Here is a 19864-nt window from a genome sequence, read left to right as displayed (position 1 = left end):
TGCTCAAAATCCTCCAAGCCAGGCTTTAACAGTATGTGAACTGTGAACTTCCAGATGTTCAAGCTGGATTTAGAAAAGGCAGAGGAACCAGAGATCAAATTGCCAACATCTGGTGGATCATCAAAAAAGCAAGAGAGTTCCAGAAAAGCATGTACTTCTGCTTTATTGACTATGCCAAAGCCTTTGACTGTGTGGATCACCACAAACCATGGAAAATTCTGAAAGAGATGGGAATACCAGACCACCTTACCTGCCTCCTGAGAAATCTGTGTACAGGTCAAAAAGCAACAGTTAGAACTGGACATGGAACAACAGACTGGTTCCAAATAGAAAAAGGAGTACATCAAGGCTGTATGTTGTCACTGTGCTTATTTAACTTATATGCAGAGTACATCATGTGAAATGCTGGACTGGATAAAGCACAAGCTGGAATCAAGATTGCTGGGAGAAATATCAATAACCTCGATATGCAGATGGCACACCCTTATGGCAGAAAGCATAGAAGATGCTTTCTTGATTAAAGTAAAAGAAAAGAATGAAAAAGTTGTCTTAAAACTCCACATTCAGAAAACTTAAGATCATGGCATTTGGTCCCATCACTTCATGGCAAATAAATGGGGAAACAATGGAAACAGTGACAGACTTTATTTTTTGGGGTTCCAAAATCACTGCAGATGGTGACTGCAGCCATGAAATTAGAAAACACTCCTTGGAAGACCAACCTAGATGCCATATTAAAAAGCAGAGACATTACTTTGCCAGCAAAGGTCTGTCTAGTCAAAGGTGTGGTTTTTCCAGTAGTCATGTATGAATGTGAGAGTTGGACTATACAGAAAGCTGAGTGCCGAAGAATTGATGCTTTTGAACTGTCGTGCTGGAGAGGACGCTTGAGAGTCCCTTGGACTGCAAGGAGATCCAACCAGACTGTCCTAAATGAAATCAGTCCTGGATATTCTTTGGAAGGACTGATGCTGAAGCTGAAGTTCCAATACTTTGGCCACCTGATGTGAAGAACTGAGTTATTTGAAAAGACCTTGATGCTGGGAAAGATTGAAGGTGGGAGGAGAAGGGGAACGACAGAGAATGAGATGGTTGGATGGCATCACTGACTCAATGGACTTGAGTCTGAGCAAGCTCCGGGAGTTGGTGGTGGACAGGGAATCCTGGCATGCTGCAGTCATGAGGTCACAAGAGTTGTACATGACCGAGTGAATGAACTGAGATGAACTGATATTGTACTTTATATGATAGTTCTCCAATTGTAAGATACTTTGATTTATACCATTTTTTAAATTATAAATAAGGCAGTCATTTGTGAAGATAGCTTTCTTGTGTGTATAATTATTTCCTGAGGATAATACTCAAAAGTAAGGTCCCATGGTCCAAAAGTATAAAAATATATATTTTTAGTGAATAGTGAATATATGCTGTGTGCTCAGTCGCTCAGTCATGTCTGACTCTTTGTGACACCATGGGCTGTAGGCTTCTCTGCCCATTGAATATTCCAGGCAAGAATATACTGGAGTGGGTTGCCGTGCCCTCTTCCAGGGGAATCTTCCTTACTCAGAGATCAAACCCAAGTCTCCCGCACTGCAGGTGGATTTTTACCAGATCTGAGCCACCAGGGAAGCCCAAATAGTGAATAGTTCAGCTCTATTTTAAAATTCTCCCATTTCTTGCTTACTTGCCACTTTTTAGTTATTTATTGCTTATCTTTTACTATCATAGTTTCTTGTGTTTGAACAAGGGCTGTGCTTTTATGCTTTCAACACCCCTTTGTTAACAATGGGAATTTCCTCTGGGGGGGTGTGATCTGGGGGGTGTGATTTTGGACCCTGAGAGTTATCCAGTGAACATTTGTTATCCGTGCTGTGTACCTGAGGATGCAGTGAGAACGTGTCTGGGGTCACCCCTCACCTCGCCACCAGCCTCACACACCGCCCGCCCCCCCCCCCGCCCCAAGCTCACAGACTCGCCAGCCCTGGACTCCAGGGTGTGTGTGTTTGCTCTGTGTCTCTCGCGGCACCTGGCGGCACCTAGGGGCACCTGGTCCCTGAAGGTGAGAGTATTGGAGGAGCGGCCACGTGGGGCCCGCGCTGGGATGTGGACACACCATTCTCTGTGAAGGTTTCTTTGTGAAGTAACTCTCTGATCGGGAGCTTCAAGTGGGTGTCACGGTCTCCTGTGTCAGTGGTCACCCTTGGTGAAATAATTATAAGTGGTTCACAGTTATTCAAGTGTCTGTCACCCAGGAGGTACCCCCGCAGGGGAAGCTGATGTAGGGGAGATGAGTGAGGGCTGACCACAGAGTCAGGCCACCTGTAGTTTCTCTGGGTCTCATTGCCGTTTGATGGAAGCAGTGGGACTGAGCCCTGGCATCTCTTTTGTTCACGTGGTTCTTTGATTTCTGTGACTGGCTCATCCCCAAAGGCTGGACATACAGGTATCACAACGCCTGCCCCGGGACTTCCCTGGTGGTCCAGTGGTTGGGACTTTGCCTTCCAATGCAGGGAGCGTGGGTTCGATCCCTGGTCAGGGAGCTAGGATCCCACATGCCTTGTGGCCAAAAAAACAAAGCAGAAGCAGTATTATAACATTCAAATTTCAATAAAGACTTTAAAAATGGTCCAGATACCCCCTGCCCCCACCCCCGAAAAGAACCTTAAAAAAAAAGGCACGTGCACCATTGCACTCCAGGTCCCAAAATGTTACTCTAAATTAGGAGATATATAGGATCATCTTCCCACTTAAGTTTAGTAGGGCTTGTTATTTTAAAAGTGTGTATTTTACTGTCTTCGTGAGCTATAGTGTTCTTACTGTGCTTTAAGATACAGGTTAAAAATTAATGTTGTACTAGTTGGAGTCCTTGAATGTTGCAAACTTAAATATTGACTTTTCCTTTTTCTTTCTCTTACAGCTGTTTGGGGCAACTTGGTTAACATGAGGTAATTGATTTTTAATAACTTGGCTGTTACTTTTGGGCTGAAATGACACACCGGTTACACACATACCTTGGCGGCACAGGCCAATTTGAGGACAGTGTAAAAGTGGAACTGAGCTCCTCACTGCTCACACACCCGTGTGCATCTCTCTCCTGGATGCTCCGGAGGGTGCAGCTAGTGTTCAGGCTGCCCCAGGTCAGCCCAGATGAGAAGAGGGGTCTCTGGGCAGCAGTGGTGCCTCTTTGGTGTTGTCTGCACCCGCCTTCCTGGCTTTCAGGCTCCTGAGATGTAAACGGCATTTCTGGGTGGTTAGAGCGAGTGCTGGGGTGCCTTTCCTAAGCCTGTTAGGGAAACCGAGACTGCCCACCACCCCAGGAGCAGACCAATGGATGCTGAGACCACCTTCCGTCACAGGGGAGGGGAGGCCCGAGGACCTTCCACTCTGGGTGGGCATCGTTTGTGCTGCTCAACAGAGAACGAGGGGCCCTTGTAAAAGTGGAATCCTGTGTCAACTGTTGCTTCTTAAAAAAGATCAGTCAAAGTAATAGGCGTTCACTGTAAAACCAGATTTGGTGCCATGAGTACAATTTCACATTTAAAGAACAGCCCTCTCCACCTCGTACTTCTTGTGTGATGGTAGAGAACAGCGGTCACATTGTGGTGACACCGGGGGCCGCAGGGCTGTGGGGAGGGGAGCTCTGCCCCACCCGCGCGGCTTGCCCAGTGGGGTTTGCAGGGCGGGTGGGGCCGCGGGGACCGACTCCTCCCCCTTGGCTGGTGTGTGTCTGCCAACAGAGGCCTCTGTGTGTGGCTGGAGGGCTGCTCAGGTCCCATTAAAGGAGCTCAGTCTTTTCAGTTGGAAAAATTCCACTTTGCCTTAAATCCCAGGACAGCCCAGCAGGAACTTGTGCTCCTGTAGACACACTTCCTGCCTCTGATTTAAAAATCACACACTGGGCATCACGGGAAAGTGATGCGATCTTAGTTTAGCAGAAACACCCCGGAGGTGGTTGTGATCCCTGGAGACCCACCCCGCAGTTGTCTGGTCCCCTGGCCTCCCCTCAGGGGGTGGGGCTGGGCTGATTGCTTGGGAGGAGGCAGTGGTCTGCACTGGTGCTGCATGTTGGGGTGATTTGTTCAGAAGTAGACCTCGCGGTCACAGAGCCTTTCAGTCTATCTCAGTCTTGCAGTGTTCTACTCAACAGGTCCATCCAGGAAAACGGGGAGCTGAGAATTGAGAGCAGGATTGAAGAGGTGAGTCTCCTCTCTGTTTTGTTCCCACCTGTCTGCTGTCTCTCCACTTAGTGCCTTTGTCTGTGCTGGTGCCTTATTGTGGCCACATCATGCCAACCGCGATCCACTACCTTATTTAAGAGGAGATTTGCTGTCTGTGAGGCTGTGGATGCACCTCTGCGTCAGCTTTGCCCGTTTATAATGGTGCGACATGTTAAATTCTGCCCCGCAGGCAAGATGGGTTCACGCTTTTATGTGACTTTTCAGGGGAGCCTTCCCAGGCTTCCGAAGAGAAAGGGCAGTGAGGATCTTTACCTGGATGGAGACAGGGGTCCGCCTCAGCTCACCTGAGCTGGTGTAGATGGGAACACGGCTGGACTCAGATGCCAGGACCCTGGGAGCTCACAGGGCAGCGGGGACACACGGGTGGAGGGGGGGGACTCGACGAGAGCCGGGGTGTCTGGCCTGCTCCACACCTTCTGTTTAGAACAGTTGCTTGTGTTTTAGTCCAGTGTCTGTGAGGACAGACTGTTGTAACACGGATTTGGTGGGGGGGTCGCTCACCGGGATTTGGAGCCGTGTGCTGGTCGTTCCGGGCAGCCCTGGCCCTGACATGTGGGTGCGCTGGACGTGTGTGCTGGGCTGACAGCAGGTGGCACACAGGCAGCTCCTGGCAGTTCTCTGTCTCATGTGAAGAGAGGCAGAGGTGGAGATTCACCTGCTTTTGTGAGCCCGCGCCACCTTGAACGATGCCCGTGTGGTCTGGAAGGTGAACTTCCTCAGGGTTCAGGTGTCTCTGGAGTCAGAGATCCCAGCATGCGGTTCAGCATCTTGGCTCTGGAATTGTGACTTGGGGGCTCTGACTTCATTTCAAGCTGGAGGTGGATCGTAGAAGTAATTGGAAATCCGTTTTGTGTCATGTCCCATCCTCCTGGAATGTCAGAGTGGGTGGAAGTGCTGGAGGACTGTGTTTCTGCTTCAAAACTGATCCTGGTTATTTTTGTTTCAGATCATTGAACCACTAAGGGAGAAAATCAGAGATTTGGAAAAGAGGTATGTGTACCTGTTATTTGTGGTTTAATCTTTCTTGCCACCATTTTGTGCTAAAGTTATACTGCCTATAACATTTCAGTGGGTGGGATCCAGAAATTCTGCCTTTGACAGGACTGCCATAGTTTGAGCAATTTTAATTGAAGCTTTGAAATAAATAGTTTAAGAAGAAACCCACCACAAGTTTTAGGTTGGCGGAAAGAGAAAAAAAATCTGCCACCAGTGATCATTTTCACATTAACTTTTTTGAAAAGAAAGTGAATCATTTGGGTAACTTTTCTAAGACAGTGGCTTTGCACACAGGATCTCTTGAAATATGAGAATTGCATGACTCCTTTCGGTACCACACGTATGACCGTCATCCTAACAAATTTTCTGGTGACTCGTTCCTGTCAAACATGAGAGTCCCCTGTGACTTGGGGCTGCTTCCCTGCTGATTTCATCCTGAAGGGCTCTGTCCCCCAGGTAGTTGAGCCAGGCAGGTGGCATCTGACTGACCAGGTTACTGTTGGAGTTAGAAAGTCAGATGTGGTTGTGACCTTGTGGTGGAAACCGGCAGAGCTCTGTCTAGTTTCATGTTTCCCGACTTTGTGTTAGGAATGTCCACGTAGCCATCCTGCTGCGTGGCAATATAAGAACGTCCCCGGACGGAACATGAGCTCATTACGTGGGGGCACTGGGCCCAAGAGAAGAAAGGATACATTTGAGAGGTCAGGGCCAGTTTACACAGGGAGACTCAGGGATCAGTGCTGTCTCAGAAGCCTGGGTTGTGGACTCTATGGACCTTTTTTTTTTTTTTTTAAGAAAAGAGTACTGACCCCCTGGCCCCTACTCCCTGAAATTATGATGTAACTGGGCATGCACGCTGGGCTTTGGGGGTTTGCAAATTTCCCCGAGTCGTTCTCATATGCAGGCAAGTTTGATTTCTTTTTTAAATTTTACTAAAGTATAGTTGGTCCACAGTGTTGTGACTCTGCAGTCTTTCTGTCTTCCTGATCACACACCCTAATAACTTGATTATGTGCTTGATTCCATCTCCCCATCTTTAAATATTCTTTGGATAGATAGCAGGTATTAAAGCTACTTAGGGCTTCCCTGGTAGCTCAAATGATAGAGAATCCATCTATAGTGCAGAAGACCTGGGTTCAGTCCCTGGGTCGGTAAGGTACCCTGGAGAAGGAAATGGCAACCCACTCCAATATTCTTGCCTGGGAAATCCCATGGCCAGAGGAGCCTGGTGGGCTACAGTCTGTGAGGTTGTAAAGAGTCAAACAAAGGCGGAGCGACTAACACTTTCACTTTCAATGCTGATTAAAATTCTAGGAACTTGCCTGGTGGTCCGGTGGTTAAGACTCTGAGCTTCCGCTACAGGAGGCACAGGTTTGATCCCTGGTTGGAGAACTAAGATCCCACATGCTGGGCAGCACAGCCAAAAAAATAAAACCTTTGATTTTAAAAAAAAAAATTCTTAAGTACTGAGGCTGTGCTAATAAACAGGAAGGTTCAAGTCTGAAATGGGGTAAATAATGACAGCAGGATTGATTTGGGGGTGAGGGACGGTCCATTATTACTGAATTCACAACTCCTCCTGTCTTCTCACTGCTTGTCACTCAGAAACGTAGGCTCTGGTGGGCGGCCTCCCACGTCTGCTGTGTTGCCACTGTGTCCCCAGGACAGGGCGTGGCCTAGAATAGGTGCCCAGGAGAAGGTGCTTGAATACACAGATGCGTGGCTGAGCCAGCACCTGAGCAGAGTTTTAAAGGGGCTCCAGGCTTAGAAGAAGCCCATGCCTTGCCCTTGCCCGGCCCACCCAGCACGGGGCTCCGGGCCTGGCCACCTTGGTCACCGAGCTCTGTCACTGTGGCCTGGGCGGGCCATTGCTTGGCTTCTGGAGCTCTGTGCCCTGGGTCCTCAAAGCAAGAAATGAGGGCTGTGAGATCATTTTTTCAAAGTTTAGTAGCAGTCACACATATGGAGTCTGAAACTCAGTCGCTACACATGGAAGAGAGAAGCAAGGCACGAAACCCAGCCAGTGTCGTGTTTTCGTGTTTGGTAAACCAAAGGCTTAGCACACACTCTTTGAAGCAGTTTTCTTTTCAGTGTATTTCCTGCAGGAAAATGTTTGCTGTTTCTGCCTGGTGTAAATTACTGTTGCTCAGTTGTGTCTGACTCTTCGTAACCCCATGGACTGTAGCCCGCCAGGCTTATCTGTCCATGGGATTCTCAGGCAAGAATACTGGAGTGGGTTGCTGTTTCCTCCTCTAGGGGGTCTTCCAAGTCCAGGGATCAAACCCACATCTTCTGTGTGTCCTGCACTGGCAGGATTTGAAATCTGTTTACCACTGAGCCACCAAGGAAGCCCCATGTACACATAGCGTATCTAATTTCATGTTAAGTTTTCACTCAGGTACTGTTCTAAGCTCATCACTTGGATGAACGTTGATTTCAGTGTCCATATTTGACACCCCACCCCCACACCTGTCTTACCCTCTGTTCCTCCCGCCCCTTCTGTCCCAAGGGCAGCCCTGGTCCGCTCCCGGTGACACTGTCTATAAACGCTGCAGGGGATGAACCTCAATGGGTGAGGGAAGGGAGGCGTCAGGAGGACCTGGAGAAGGCGCAGACTGGCAGGCCTGGGAGGTGGGACAGAGCCGGGTCAGCTGTGCCTGAAGCTGCTGGGAGCTCAGACTGGGACTGGAGCAAGGGGTGTGTGGTCCTCGGAGAAGGGGGCCGGGCAGGTGTGAGGGTACCCTGGCCAGTGCTGGGCTTTGCTTTGCTGTCCTCCCCGACTCCACTGCATCAGGCACTTGTGTGGCAGCCAGAGCTCAGGTGGCCTGTAGGTTGCCCTTGGCTTCACGGAGCAGGAAGCCCCCATGTGCCTGGAGTACCTGGGGGGTCTTTCTCCAGGGGTGAGAGTGGGGGTCACAGAACTAACTGTGAGTGTGGAATTCTCATCCACCCCTTGGGCATCTCCCACCTGCCTGCCTGTGTTTGGTGTCTGCAAAGGGAACTGACGTCTTGAGAGTCTGGAAGTGCTTGTGGGGGAAATCACATGCCCTGTCAGAGGTCCCCCCACCCCTCCATGCCCAGCTCCCAGCTCCGGTGTCTGTCCGAGGACCTGTCCTGCTCTGTCCAGTTCCACCAGCACAGAGAAGATGTGTTCCATATCTTGGGTGTGCTGGGGAGGTGGAGGCGATGGAGGCTGGGCCCCCACCCAGCATCTCTCCAATTAAAATAATGACTCCAGAGCTGGTCTCTCCACGTTTCTTAAACGCACTTTTGTCTCTGACCGAGTCATTTTAAGGGGATATTTCAAATCTGCGTTTATCGACTCTCATTTGATACTTTCTGTGTTCTTTGCGCTGCACAGGTCCTGGGACATCCGTGTGGGTTGGGGGACCGGTGGTGCCTTCATGGGGGTGGGAGACATTGAAAGCTAAGACGAGACTCAAGACAGGATCAGATGGACCCCGGTGGGTAGGAAGGGCTGATTTCCAGTCACTTTGTCCCGGGGCCTGTGGGCAGGGGAGGCTGGAATCGTGAAACTGCCCAGTCAGTGCATAGGCAGGGAGAGTTGTGGTCAGCACCTTCCTCTCTTATTCTCAGAGGCACAGTCCGCTGGGCTGGGTCTCCCTCCCCGGCCCAGGCCCAGCATCTCAATGCCGTGATATCTGGTTTGTGTTTAGCTCTGGCTGCCGGTGGTTGGGTCATCCTTCAATTTTCCCCGCCCAGGGATAACATCTCTTTCACACCTGTTTGATCCTAGCCAAGAAGCAGGTTCATCTTGAACTCAAGTTAGCCAGTGAGGGCTTGGTTCCTACAGCGCTCATTTAGAGAGGAGGGGGAGTCGACAGTAGCAGTTCTCACATCCGCATTTGTTTTGGGGCCAAGTAGAGAAAATACACAGATGTTTTGACTTTTTCTTTTATAATCTCTTTATGCTCTACAGCTTCACCCAGAAATACCCGCCAGTAAAATTTTTATCAGAAAAGGACCGTAAAAGAATTTTGGTAAGTTTACACATCTGATTCATGTTTGTGGTATCAAGTAATTTGCTTTTTAAGTGGAAGTGTAATTTGCAACCTGTAAAAGTTGCTGGTACAGTGTATACAGTTCAGTGGTTTATGCTTTGTTCACATCCTGATTCCAGAGAAACCCCACGCCCATAAGCAATCACCTCCCAACCTATCCCCCTGTCCCCCGAGCTCCTGGCAACCATGGGAATGACTTTCTGTCTCTGTGGATTTGCCTGTTTTGTGTATTTCAAATGTTGCAACATGTGGTCTTTTTCCTAAGCTGAGTAATGTTTCTGGGGTTCATCCATGCTATAGACACATCCAGTCTCCATCCCTTTTTCTGGCTGAATAGTATTCTGTCGTGAGGCTGGGTCACGTTTTGGTTATCCAGACATCATTTGATGGGCATTTACTTTGAGGTTACTGTGAACATAAGTTATAAGGCTCTGTGGACATAGCTTTCTTGTTCCTCTAGGCATATATACACTTGGGAGAGGACTTACCGGGTTGTGTGGTTACCCTGTGTTTAACTTTTTGAAGAAATGTGAAACGGTTCCCAGAACAGTGGTCTTAAAAAACCTTTTCAGGTTCACAGACCACCTTGATGAATATGCTGGGGGCTTTCTCGGCTAGTGGTTGCCTTGTTAAACATGAACACAAATTCACCAGTGAAAGAACCCCAGTGTGGGTATCGTGTAGGAAAGTGTGTCCCAGAAGACTGGCACCTTTGTGTTTGAGCCAGTGCCAGCTGTGTTGAGATGTGATACACCCTGAGGTGTATATTTCAGTAGTTCTAGCATGTCCACAATTGTGCAGCCATTACTGGCTTCAGAACATCTTGTCCCCAAAGACACCCCAAGCCCATGAGCAGTCATTCTCCATTCCCCCAGCCCTGCCACCCCGAGGCAACCGTAGGGTTACTTTCTGCCTGTGGACATTTGTCAACTCTGGGTGCTTCTACAGATGGAATAATGCATAATTTGGCCTTTTGTGACTGACTGCTTTCACTTAGTGTTTTTAAGATTTATTCATGTTGCAGTGGGCTTCCAAGGTGGCTCAGTTTTAAAGACTCCACCTGCCAATGCAGGAGACATAGGTTCAATCCTTGGGTTGATTGCAAAGATCCCCTGGAGAAGGAAATGGCAACCCACTCCAGTATTCTTGTCTCAGAAATCCCATGGACAGGGGAGCCTGGTGGGCTACAGTCCATTGGTTTACAAAGAGTCAGACACAATTTAGTGACTAAAGAAACCAAAATAGAAATTCTCTTGGTAAATAGAAACACAGTTGATTTTTGTATTTTCTTAATGTCTTGCAGCCATGCTGAATTCACTGATGAGTTCTAATAGTTTTAAGTAGATTCCTTAGTATTTTCATGTAGGTCATGTTACCTGTAAATACGGGTGGTTTAGCTTCCACCTTTTAAATATAGATGCATTGTATTTCACTTTCTTGCCGAATTGTCCTTGCTGGAATCTCTAACACTTGATGCTGAATAGAAGTGAGAGGAGCAGACCTCCTTGTCTTGTTCCTGATCTCAGGGGAGAGGTTTCAGCCTTTCACCATTGAATATGGTGTTACTGTGGGTTTTTAGAGGTGCCTTTATCAGGCTAAGGAATTTCCCTTCTCTTCCTAGTTTATTCATTTTGCAACCCATCTTGCATACCCAGGATAAATCTCAGCTGATTACCATGTATAATCCTTTTTCATATCTTGCTGGATTTGATTTGCTAGTATTTTGATAATTCCTATGTCTGTGTTTATAGGAGCTATTGGTCTGTAGCTTTCCTTTCTTGTGATGTCTCTTCCTAGTTTTTGTGTCAGAGGTATAATGGCCTTGTATGATAAGTGAGGTAGTGTTTCTTCCTCTTCTACTTTTTGGGAAAACTTTGTGTAGATTTGATGTTAAATTGACCTTTGAACAACATGGGTTTGAGCTGCACTGGTGGATTTCTTTTCAGTGTATATGCACTACAGTACTTGACTTACAGGTGACTCAGGGGTAAAGAATCCGTCAGCCAATGCAGGAGATGTGGGTTTGATTCCTGAGTCGGAAGATCCCTTGGAGAAGGAAATGGCAACCCACTTCAGTATTCTTGCTTGGGAAATCCCATGGACAGAGGAGCCTGGTGGGCTACAGTCCATGGGGTTGCAAAAGAGTTGGACACAACGTAGTGACTAAACAACAGATACAAGACTAGCCCACCAGGCTCTTCTGTCCTTGGGATTTTCCAAGCAAGAATACTGGAGTGGGTTGCCATTTCCTTCTACAGGCTGCTGTCTGTGGGGTCACAGAGTTGGACTTGACTTAGTGACTGAACAACAACAACAGTACTTACTACACGGTCTGTGGTTAGTTGAATCTGCAGATGTGGAACCACAGATGTGGATGGCCCACTGTAAAATTACCTTGGATTTTCCAGTGTGTGGTGGTTTGGCACCCCTGACTGTTCAGTTGTTTGAGGGTCAAATGTAATTCTTCTTTAAATGTTTGGTGAAGTTCACCAGAGAAGCCATCTGCACTTGGGCTTAATTCAATCTCTTGTTATAAATCTACGCAGTTTTCTGTTTCTTCTTGAGTTAGTTTTGGTAGTTTCTATCTTTCTAGGAATTCACTGCTTTGGCTGCATACTCTTAAGTTTTGGCGGTGCTGTTTCTTCTTTGTCATTCATGTCAAAGTATTTTCTAATTTACCTTATAATTTACTGTTTGATCCATTAGCCTAAACACTTGTGGATTTCTCAGATTTGTCACTGAGGTCTAACTTCATTCCCTTTTACTCAGAGAACATGCTTTGTATGATTTGAATCCCTTTAAATTTGAGGCTTGTTTAGTGGCCTAGAATATGGTCTGTTCTGGAGAATATTTCCTGTTCTCTTAACAACTTATTGACCAGAGATGTATTAATATGTCTTTTGTTACCCAAATGGTATTGATCTGAGATGTATCAATATTCACTTATATAACAAATTACCTGACACAGGTGGTTTCTACAAAGATCCCCTGGTCAATAATGTGTTAGAAGAACTGTGTATTATACTGCTGTTGAATGGAGTGTTCCAGGGGTATCTGGTAGGTCCAGCTGGCTTGTTGTGCTTTTTGAGTGTTTATTTCCTTTATTTCTGCTGTGCAGTTCTGTGCAGTGTTGAGAATGAGATGTTGATGTTTCCGGTTATTCTTGGTGAATTCTCTGTTTCTCTCTCCAGTTCTTTCAGCTTTGCTTTACATATTTTGTATCTCTGTTGTTAGATGTGTAAATGTTGACAGATTGACTCTCTTATCCTTACAAAAGGCCCCCTCTTTGTCTGTGAACATTTTTTGTTTGAACTTTGTTTTGTCTGGTAGCATTACAGCCGCTCCATCTTCCTTGCTATTTCTGTGACACTGTGTTTTAGATTCTCACGTTCAGCGTGTCGTACCTTCGAGTCGACAGTGACCCCTTTAGACCGTGTGTGCCGTGTCTGCTCAGCTGCTAGCTGTATCCCACTCTTTGTGATCCCACGGGCTGGAGTCCTCCAGGCTCCTCTGTCCCTGGGATTTCCCAGGCAAGAATACTGGCATGGGTTGCCATTTCTTTATAGAATGTTAATCTTTTTATCAGCAAGTCTACTTTCCTTTTTTTGTTCCTGTGGATTTGAATTAACTTTGGTGTCACTTCTTTACTGCAAACAACTTTGCTCTCACCTACCTTCTTTGTTTTATTGTTGTCAAATATGTTTCTACATTTTATAAGGATAAATAACACAGTTTTTTAAGGATAGTACATTTTTATAGGGATACATAATACAGTTATATACATATTGTTTTCAGCTGGCTTTTTCTTTTTTCTTGTAGTGCTGAAACTTACATATAACATAAAATTTTTATTTTAATCAGTAAGTATATAGTCCTTTGGCTTTAAGTGTGTCCACAGTGCTGTGCTAAGTAGTTTGGTCTTTAAATTGAAAGCATTTCAGAACAGAAGAAAAAAAATGTGATTGTATTGCCTTTTATAGTTAGTTACTCAATTACTTTGTTCTCCCCCTGCCTTCTAGAATCATTTGCCTTCAGCCTGAAGAATTTAGTGTTTCTTGTATGGCAGGTCTGCTAGCAATGAATTCACTCGTTTCTTATCTTATTTTTGTTTTTTATCTCTAGAAGTCATCTTTGGTGTTTGTAATTCTTGGCTGCAGTTTCTCTCTGCTGCTTCCTCTGTCATTTGTTAGGAAACGTCAGCAGTGAGTCACGGGGTTCCCTGCACTTCGGAGGTCATTTTCTTTGCCTCCTGTTCAGTTTCCTGTGGCCGCAGTAACAATTCCACCGACTCTGTAACTTACACCAGCAGAGACTCCCAGTTCTGGAAGCTGGATGTCTACACCCACGTTGTTGGCAGGGCTGTCCTCTCTGGTGGCTCTGGGGGGGACTGTCCCAGGCCTTCCTCTCCCGTGTACTTTGGCTAGGAGTCCCCGAGCCCCCTGCTCTGTGGGGCTTCACCCCAGTCTCAGCCTCCACCGCCAAGTATTGCTCTCCCTGTGTCTCATGCTGGACTCGTGGTCCACCCTGCTCCACAGTGACCTCACCTTAACCAGTCACACCTGCAGTGACCCCGTTTCCAAATCACATCACGTTCTGAGGCTCACAGGACGTACACTTCGCCGGACAGTGTTCAGCCCAACACAGCTGCTTTCAGACTTCACCTTTGTCTCTGGTCGTCATCATTTTTAGTGTGACGTGTCTGCCCGTGACATGTCTACCATGTTTACGTTTTCCTGCTTGGAGCTTGTGGAACCTCTTGAACGTGTGGGTTACCATGTTTCATCAGTTTTGGGGAGTTTCAGCTATTCTTTCCTTAGTATTTTCCCATTACCTGCATGTTGGGGTCGTCATCGGCACCTCATGTTTGTCACAAGCTCTGCTCACATTCCCGTACAAGTTCTGTCTGTTCTGCATATTGCATAAACCACTTCTGGTTCTGGCTTCCCATTTGCATGTTTGTTCTTCTTCTGGATCCAGATTGTTGACTCTCTGGTGCCTTTTCCTCTTCGGTTACTGCACTTGATGACAGAATCTCCATCCATTTCTGTCTTCCAGCTTTCTTCTCTTTAGTCTCTCTCCACTTCTTCAGCTGGCTTCCTCCAGTTCTTTGCGTATACTTGTGGTGGCTACCTTGGGACCACTGAATCTGACGTCTGGGTCCCACGGGCAGGTTGTTGTCTGGTTGCTGTCCTGTGCATGAGTCCCACATGGCTGTTTCTTTGTGCATCTCGACATTTTTGGTAGAAAACTGGCCACTTTGGGTAGGAGCTGTGGCAGCTCTGGATCCTGTCACCCCTCCCCACCAGGCCTGTTGTATTTTGATTTGTTGGTGTGTTTGTTCAGTGGCCTGGCTGGTCTACGTTGCTGCCATGTTTCCCCTGGAGTGTGAGAGTCTGGTGGCTGCTCATCAGAGCTGCAGCCTCGGGCGTGGACACGGTCACCCTGGAAGGTGGTCCCAGCACAGGCTTTGTCACTGTTTCTTTCCCTGATGGCCCTGTTGAGCCGTTCTCCTTGTGCGGGGTCGCAGCAACTGTTAGGCTCCTATAATTGGCCTGTGGTCTGTCCTTTCAGCAGGACCTTACGTAATAAATTGTCCCTTGGTCCTACTCAGCTGAATTCTCGCCCCTTTGGCGCTTTGAGCCAAGCTGTGGAGGTTTGTCCTGAGCCTGGGGGCTCCAGGGTCTCTCCCGGGTCTGCCTGCTGAACCAGCTGTCCTTGTGGGGCTCCAGCCCCTCTCGCTGCTCTCCATCCCAGTCCCCCCTTACGCTTAAACTTTTCCCCCTTTATTCCAAATAAAGTCAGCTCCTTAAGGGACAGCTTTGTTCTCTTTTTTTATTGACTCCTTCTGTCCCCAGGGAACAGTCTCTGAGCCACCTGATGGGAAACCTCTGGAGCTGGAGGAGGGAGTGAACCCAGCTTGCAGGCGGGGAGTGGGGCAGGAGGAGTAGCCCCTGATCTTCTTGCCTCGCCCCTAGGCCACACAGGGGCTGAGCAGGGGTGACCAGGGCCCCAGAGCCACAGCCTTTTGTGGGCGTGGGGAGGAGCTTCTGCTCTAGGGCGCAGGTGGGAGCTGGGTGGGGAAAGGGGCACTTGACCACCAGGCTCAGGGGTCAGCAATCCAGACCAGAGGGGACCAGAAATGAGAAATGCTGGAGGCAGGGTTTGCCCTCCCCAGTGAGATGCCGAATCTTGTCACTGGGAGCCCCTGTTTTTGGCCATCCCTGAGAATCTCACCTTCTCACCTGCTCTGAACTGGTGGAGGCGGGGTGGGGGCGTGGGGGTGGGGGTGGACGGTGAGGCAGTGAGTCGGCTGGGGCTCCTGTGTCCAGACTGAACTTTAGTGGATTTTCTTGGATAATGGTTTCTTCATCTGCCATTTACCTTAGGACAAAATCCAAAGACTTAAATACTGGGTTCTGGAATTAGTTTTCACCAGTTGTGGTTGTCTAGTTTGATCAGGTATGTGGAGCACCTGATTGACCTGTGACCTTGACGTATGAAAGGTTAGGATGCAGGGGTGTCTGTTCATAGCCAACATCTCTGTTGAGGGACCATGTGTCCCGGACACCAGAGTTGACACTTGTGACTTGCAGTTAAACTGCTTCCCCCACACAACCTCTTTTTTTTTTTTAGAAGTTACAGGAGGTCCCTGCCTGTTCAAGTGGCTCCGTAAATCTCACTGCAAGCAGACTCTGAAGCCTGTGTATACTTGTGTTCTGGGTATTTTCTATCATATCAAAAACGTGCAAGCCTTTAGGCACAGATTGGGAGAGACATCAGTGAAGAGGGCTTCCCAGGTGGAGCTGGTGGTAAAGAACTCACTTGCCAATGCAGGTTAGACATAAGAGATGTTCGATCTAAGACAACAAGAGGGTCCAGTCCCTGGGTCAGGAAGATCTCTTGGAGGAGGGCATGGCGACCCACTCCAGTATTCTTGCCTGGAGAATCCCATGGACAGAGGAGCCTGGCGGGCTACAGTCCATGGGGTCGCAAAGAGTCGGACATAACAGAAGTGACTTAGCCACACACACATCAGTGAAAAGCTGATTTTCCTAATCTTCCTGCTACCACCCGTCAGAGTGATCAGAAAATCTGACACTCTGTGCTGATATATGAGCCCTGCATAGACTCTTGTGGGTTCCTGTCACTGCCAGGGGGGATGGTTTTCCTGTCAACGCTAAGCCCTGTGGAATTAATTTCATTTTCCGTACAATTACAGTCAATAGGCTTAGTGTTTTTCACTCTTCACCACCTCATTGGTTAAGCCACATTTCAGAGTCATTTGGTGCCCAAGGCTGGCTACTGAAACTTAAAGCCTTCTGAGTAATTGCTGAAGCCTCAGCACAAAGAAGAGATTTGCTCCAACAGACTTTTTTTTCTTTTTGCTGATGAATTGTGAGGCCTGAGTTTGGGTGCTGACCTGAGCCAGACCCTGCTGGCTCCCACAGGAGTGTGTGGGGCTGAGATCACGGACCGCAGAGGCAAGCAGAGCTGTGCAGGGCCTGATCCGTTCCATCTGTGAGGCCTGAGGAAGCCATCTGAGTGCCAAGCTTCTGCCCTTTCTGTTTCCATTTGAAATGCTTGCCTGAGGGGATGATGAAACATTTTATAACCACCCAGCTGTGTTACATGGTGGCACTAGTGGTAAAGAATCTGCCTGCCAGCTCAGGAGATGTAAGAGATGTGGGCTTAGCCCCTGGGTTGGGAAGATCCCCTGGAGAACAAAATGGCAACCCACTACAGTATTCTTGCCTGGAGAATCCCATGGACAGAGGAGCATGGCAGGCTACATACAGTCCATGGGGTCACAAAATGTCAGACATGGCTGAAGCAACCTAGCACACACACATGTAGCTGTGTTACAGAAACCTAAGTACTTGAGATAGAAGGGAATTATTCCAGAAAAAATCTTTAATCTATTTTAAGAAAGGCTAAGGTACTTCCTTCTCTAGGGGATCTTCCTGATCCAGGGATTGAACCCATATTTCCTGCTTTGGCAGGCGTTTTCTTTAACACTTCTGAAGCCATGAAATTAAAATCGCTTGCTCCTTGGAAGAAAAGCTATGACCAACCTAGACAGCATATTAAAAAGCAGAGACATTACCAACAAAGGTCCGTCTAGTCAAAGCTATGGCTTTTCCGGTAGTTGTGTATGTATGTGAGAGCTGGACCATAAAGAAGGCTGAGCACCAAAGAATTGTTTTGACCTGTGGTGTTGGAGAAGACTCTTGAGAGTCCCTTGGACAGCAAGGAAGTCACACCAGTCAGTCCTAAAGGAAGTCAGTCCTGAATATTCATTGGAAGGACTGAAGCTGAAGCTCCAATACTTTAGCTACCTGATGTGAAGAACTGACTCGCTGGAAAAGACCTTGATGCTGGGAAGGATTGAAGGCAGGAGGAGAAGGGGACGACAGAGTATGAGATGGTTGGATGGCGTCCCTGACCCAATGGATGTGAGTTTGAGCAGGCTCCTGGAGTTGGTGATGGACAGGGTTGCTGGCTTGCTGCAATCCATGGGATCTCAAAGAGTCAGATGGGACTGAGCAACTGAACTGTAACTGTATTCTTACCTGGGAAATCCCATGCACAAAGGAGTCTGGTGGGCTACAGTCCATATGGTTGCAAAGAGTCGGACATGACTTAGCAACTGAACAGTAACAAAGGTGCTTCACGCAGTTTTTCTTCGCCATTAAGCCTAGTGCGATGTTGGCGGCTGTCCTGTGTGACTTAACACCCTGCTTTTCTGCTGGCTCCCAGGTCTCACCCGGTTACTTTAGGTGCAGAGATAAAGTTGGCATGCCATGGGACATCTTATTTTAGGAAGTGTTTGCATATCGATATAGAGTTACATTAAGAGGGGTTAAATTTCTTCTGAAAAGATGTAATTTTACTAATGTAGAAACTGTGGGAAAATGCGATTAAACAGAGGTAAGACACAATGAAGTCTCACCTGAGTCAAGCTCTAAGGGTGAGCCAGATTGGAAGTTAGTAATTTTTCCAGAAAATTGTTCTTACAAATCACTGTGCAGGTGTATAGATGAAAATGTAGGAGCACTGAAGGTAAAATGCACCCCAGACAAGTGGACAGACTGTGGAATCAAGAGGACAGGCTGATGTTGTCTTTCTCAGGGATCCAGGGATCCTGGCCCAAAACCCCAGCCCCCAGATGTCGGTTCTCTTCCTGAAGCAAAGGGGAGTAGAATACAGGGTTCCTGACAGAGAACAGGTGCAGCTGATGGGAGACTGAGAGGCTTCTTGGTTGTGCATGTTTTAAACCCTCACATTTGTATTTTCATCTGAGCACATCCTCCGGTGGTGGGCAGGTGGTTCTTCTTGGGCTGGTGTGTCGTTCCCTGCCACAGTCAGCCTTCTCCCCTGTTCCCCAGGCAACTTTGCTCACACCTGGGATAAACACTGGAGAGACACATCAGGTTTTCTATGAACAGAGGACTTCATGCAGAGTAAATGTTTTACAACCACAGACCTAGAGGTTAAGATGCTTTCTCCTTAGGTAAAAAGTGCATGTTCTCTCTACTGTTAATTCTTTCACTTTGGAACAGGAGGGTGACAGGAATGTGAATTTTGAAGGAGGAGAAGGTGAGATGGGTCACCAGGATGAGTAGAGAATGTATTTTCCATCAGTTTATTATTTTCGCTCCTACCCTCCAAAAACAAAATGCGCTTTACCTAGCCCCCTCTGCTTACATTATCTGGATCAAGTCTTTTTATCAGTTAAATTTTTTTTTCAGTCATAATTGCCTTTTCCCATTTGCTGGGTGTCTGTTTTAGAAGCACATTCCTGGTGATCTCTGGCCTCCAGTGGTCATTCAAAGCTGCCCCACTTCTGTTCGGCTGGGTCTCTGACAGCGCATAACCAAACAGTGCAACTTACTTACGTCGGGCCTTGGTCTGCACACGTTATCTACTGCTTCTTATTTTGTTCTTGTGAACAGCTTGAAAGGGCGTAGCTTTTTATGAGGTTTCTGAGTCCAATTTAAACATGACATCCTTCTTTTTGGTAGTTCACCAAATAGACGCATGTTCTGGTCACTTTTTACAAAAGTGATTCTAAAAGAATTAGAATCCCATCAGTGATGCTAACGGAGAAGGCAATGGCACCCCACTCCAGTACGCTTGCCTGGAAAATCCCATGGACAGAGGAGCCTGGTAGGCTGCAGTCCACGGGGTCGCTAAAAGTTGGATACAACTGAGCAACTTCACTTTCAGTTTTCACTTTCATGCATTGGAGAAGGAAATGGCAACCCACTCCAGTATTCTTGCCTGAAGAATCCCAGGGACAGAGGAGCCTGGTAGGCTGCCGTCTATGGGGTCGCACAGAGACGGACACGACTGAAGCGACTTAGCAGTAGCAGTGATGCTAAGCGTCCCACCCATATAAAACAAGGATCTTTTAGTAATGTCAGGTTCTCCGTCGAAGAGTGCACTTTGAACTCATAACTGCTACTTTCCATATAACTTACTAGCGGCAGTTTGGATTTCCAGGCTGCCTAGACCTATACAGGTCCAACTCCCTGCTCTGGCGCCACAGGACCCGAACCTCCACAGCCTGCCTTCACACACCCTCCCCTGCCCACACATACAGCCTCT

The 19864-nt window shown here is 47.6% G+C and overlaps 1 protein-coding gene across 2 annotated transcripts in view; it reads left to right on the top strand.

Moving 5' to 3' along the window:
- UXS1 (UDP-glucuronate decarboxylase 1) overlaps positions 1–19864 on the top strand; it is a 54572-nt gene that overhangs the window by 10298 nt on the left and 24410 nt on the right. Inside the window, exons 2-5 of one of the 2 annotated variants that reach the window (XM_043468819.1) lie at positions 2918–2945; positions 4133–4196; positions 5185–5228; positions 9175–9235. In XM_043468819.1, the coding sequence (XP_043324754.1) occupies positions 2918–2945; positions 4133–4196; positions 5185–5228; positions 9175–9235 (197 nt within the window). The remainder of the gene's footprint in view (positions 1–2917; positions 2946–4132; positions 4197–5184; positions 5229–9174; positions 9236–19864) is intronic. The other variant, XM_043468820.1, reaches the window with a different exon arrangement.

Source organism: Cervus canadensis, chromosome 5, assembly GCF_019320065.1.
Source record: "Cervus canadensis isolate Bull #8, Minnesota chromosome 5, ASM1932006v1, whole genome shotgun sequence".
NCBI classification, from domain to species: Eukaryota; Metazoa; Chordata; class Mammalia; order Artiodactyla; family Cervidae; genus Cervus; species Cervus canadensis.
The sequence above is the reverse complement of the archived record's forward strand: the minus strand, read 5'-3'. Positions and strand labels throughout refer to the sequence as shown.